Genomic DNA, 3,136 nt, shown 5'->3' with positions numbered 1-3,136 from the left:
CATGGCCTATAACCTAGTTGGCCTACACACTCTTGTTCTCTCCCCACGCATAAAAGACAAATACCTTTCTTTGATCCAGTTTGAATGCGGTGTCCCATGGAATTCAGGAAAGGTGGGCCGTGGGCACTAGGTTAGCCACTATAGGGAAATCTGGGCACCATCTTTTTGGGCAAGACTGGGCACTAACATTGCAGTATTGATACTTTTACTTAACCCATTCAGCATCTCTGTCATTTTAGGTTTAGTTGGCTATTCAAAAATAGCAGATTTATAACCTCATAGCGCGGCACCGAGTGCCACGCTATGAGCTTGTAGATCTGCTATTTTTGAGAAATCGTGAAAATGTGTGCAAATCTTTGAGTAAATATATTTTCAAAGCGAACATTTCTAACTCAAATCTTTGAATATGTATATATTTAAGCAAACATTTCTAACCCAAATCTTTGCTTCTGGGGGGTCCCTGGAACAAAATATTTTTCAAATGTTCACTTTAAAAACATACATATTTAAAGATTTGCACACATTTTCACGATTTTCCAAAAATAGCAGATCTACAGCTTGTATATCTGCTATTTTTGAATAGCCAAATAAATCTAAAATAGACACGAAGAAAGTGAAATAGGGGAAACGGCACCGAGGGAGAGCATGCATGGTTCAGCTGCAGCTTTGCACTGACAGTGTGTTATCTCGGGACCTCAGGGGGCGGGGCGGACCGCTACTGTGCGCGTATCAGAGGAGAAGCAGCGCGACGGAATATAACATCCTGCTGCATATTCCTTTATTATTTAACGGCGCTTCTCTTTCTTCTCTCTTCGCCTGTTAGGCTTTATTATCATTATTATTATTATTATTATTATTATAGGTAATAAACCCAAGGGGATTTCCGTGCAATGGCTGCGCTGTCGGGAGGAGAGACGTGCATTAAATACCTTATGTTCGCCTTCAACCTGGTGTTCTGGGTGAGTTTACATGAAGGACCTATGATATTTATGTTCGCAAACAATGGCCATGGATGATGGCCACGTTATTATTCTCAGGAATGTATACATATATGTATTATATTTTGTGTCCTATGTATGCTCTGTGACTGTGAGTATGTGCGTGCGTGCGTCGTGTGCGTGTATATGTGTGTGTGTGTGTGTGTGTGTGTGTGTGTGTGTGTGTGTGTGTGTGTGTGCGTGTGACGTTAATGCGTGTAGCAGGACACTGATTGAAGTAGGGCAGGCTATCCTCTATCCCAGATGCAGTTATTTCAAAGGAGCCCAGGCCGACAGACAGATATGGGGCTACTACTATACGCAGCCATGATATGATTTATCAGAAAGAGAGCACTCTCACACTCTATTTTGGTCGTATTCTTTTATCTATTTATCTATCTATTTATTTATCTATCTATTTATCTATTCATCTATTTATGTATTTATTTATCCATTTATATATTTAAATATTTATATATTTAAATATTTATATATTTATATATTTATATATTTATATATTTATATATTTATATATTTATATATTTATTTATTTTTACTTATTTATTTTTTCTCACTGGCCACGACAGGATTAGAAGAGGAAATGCGTGGTGGAAACCACCAGCATGTCCAGCACAATAAATCCCTAGTGGCCAAGTGACCCAATTCCGGCCAGTAGCCTAGAGTTTGCACATTTAACTCCATGGTTTGTGCCAGTCCTGTCCCACAGCATTTTACTGTAATAATTCCCTGGGGTTTTATGTTGGCGTGCTAAAGGGGGTATAGTGCAATAATAAATAGTGGCATAATTCGATTTCTGCTCTATAACCTCACATGACAGAAGGACTTGCTCATGACCCCCAGTGCAAAGGGACCATGGGAAGCATCCACTGTTCTGTCATTATGTACATTCTGTGTGTGTGTGTGTGTGTGTGTGTGTGTGTGTGTGTGTGTGTGTGTGTGTGTGTGTGTGTGTGTGCACGCGCGCGTGTGTGTGGTTTCAGATGAATATCCCAACCCAACCCATTTAAGTGTCTCTAATCTGTGCAGCTATAGATAGAGCTAGGAACCCAAGGGGGCAATAGTTGATTACAGGGCAGACAGGGGTTTCCCAGTCTATGTGGTGTGTGTGTTTCTCTGTCTGGATCAATCAACAACCCAACATTCACACAGTAGGGCTGAACCCTGCACAGAAATAATCCTCAGCAGTCAGCTCAGTGTTAATCTAACTCTGAGAGAGTTACATGTTTGGCTCCATTTTAACACTTTCAGGGTAAAATTGACACTGAGGATTCTACAGCTTCCAACAACAAATGCCTTTTGGGGGAGGGGTTTATGTGAGCACCTTGATTAGATTCAGCAGGCGAACTCTTATCACTCACGGTCACCACGTCTCTCACACACAGACACGCATTCACAGACACGCACGCACAGACACGCAAGCACGCACGCACACACGCACGCACGCACGCACGCGCGCGCGCACACACACACACACACACACACACACACACACACACACACACACACACACACACACACACACACACACACACATCACACACAGAACTAACTCAATCAGCCAGCCACTCTGGTCTGTCTCGCAAAGCTCCCTGTCACTATCAAAGTGCCCCCAGACAGATGGCTAGTTTATGATCTGTCCTGTCTGTTAGCATGCCTGAACACGAACAGAGCCCTGTGTTTGTGTTACACTCCCCGGTAGCATGAAGAGATACACACAGGTAGTGACAGAGTGGGAGGCAGGACTCATGTACACAATAGAGTTCATTACTTACAGTGCTAGGTTCCATTTACCACATGCCACTCCCCTCCTGTTCCTACCTCTCTACCTGTATGAACAGGTGACTGTATTAAGGCGTGGTGTTGCCATGGCTGCCTTTCCCTTCTTGGAAAAAAAAACAGAAAGGAAAAAAAAGAAAAAGATTCCACTGACACCATTTTGCTTTCACTTGTCGGAGAGGACAGTCGTCTGTACCGTTAGTGAGTCGTGTTGTGGCAAAGTGCGTAGTCAGCGGTGCAGCGTGTGACCTGATATACAGACAAAGAACCAAGCATGGCGTTGGGGGGTGGAATCAAGTGTGTGAAATATCTCATGTTTATCTTCAACTTTTTCTTCTGGGTAGGTTTGCATTACTTCTTAC

General features: G+C 42.7%; 1 protein-coding gene across 2 annotated transcripts in view; it reads left to right on the top strand.

Moving 5' to 3' along the window:
* Window positions 1–717: 717 nt before the first annotated feature.
* cd9a (CD9 molecule a) overlaps window positions 718–3,136 on the top strand; it is a 9,850-nt gene continuing 7,431 nt past the window's right edge. Inside the window, exon 1 of one of the 2 annotated variants that reach the window (XM_080437915.1) lies at window positions 718–959. In XM_080437915.1, coding sequence (XP_080294041.1) covers window positions 891–959 — 69 coding nt within the window. In that variant the 5' untranslated portion in view covers window positions 718–890. Of the gene's footprint in view, window positions 960–2,927; window positions 3,115–3,136 lie in introns of those variants that run through there. The other variant, XM_080437916.1, reaches the window with a different exon arrangement.

This window comes from Gymnoscopelus braueri, assembly GCF_963280865.1.
Source record: "Gymnoscopelus braueri genome assembly, chromosome: 9".
Taxonomy (NCBI): Eukaryota; Metazoa; Chordata; class Actinopteri; order Myctophiformes; family Myctophidae; genus Gymnoscopelus; species Gymnoscopelus braueri.
This window is presented reverse-complemented; position numbering and strand designations above follow the sequence as displayed.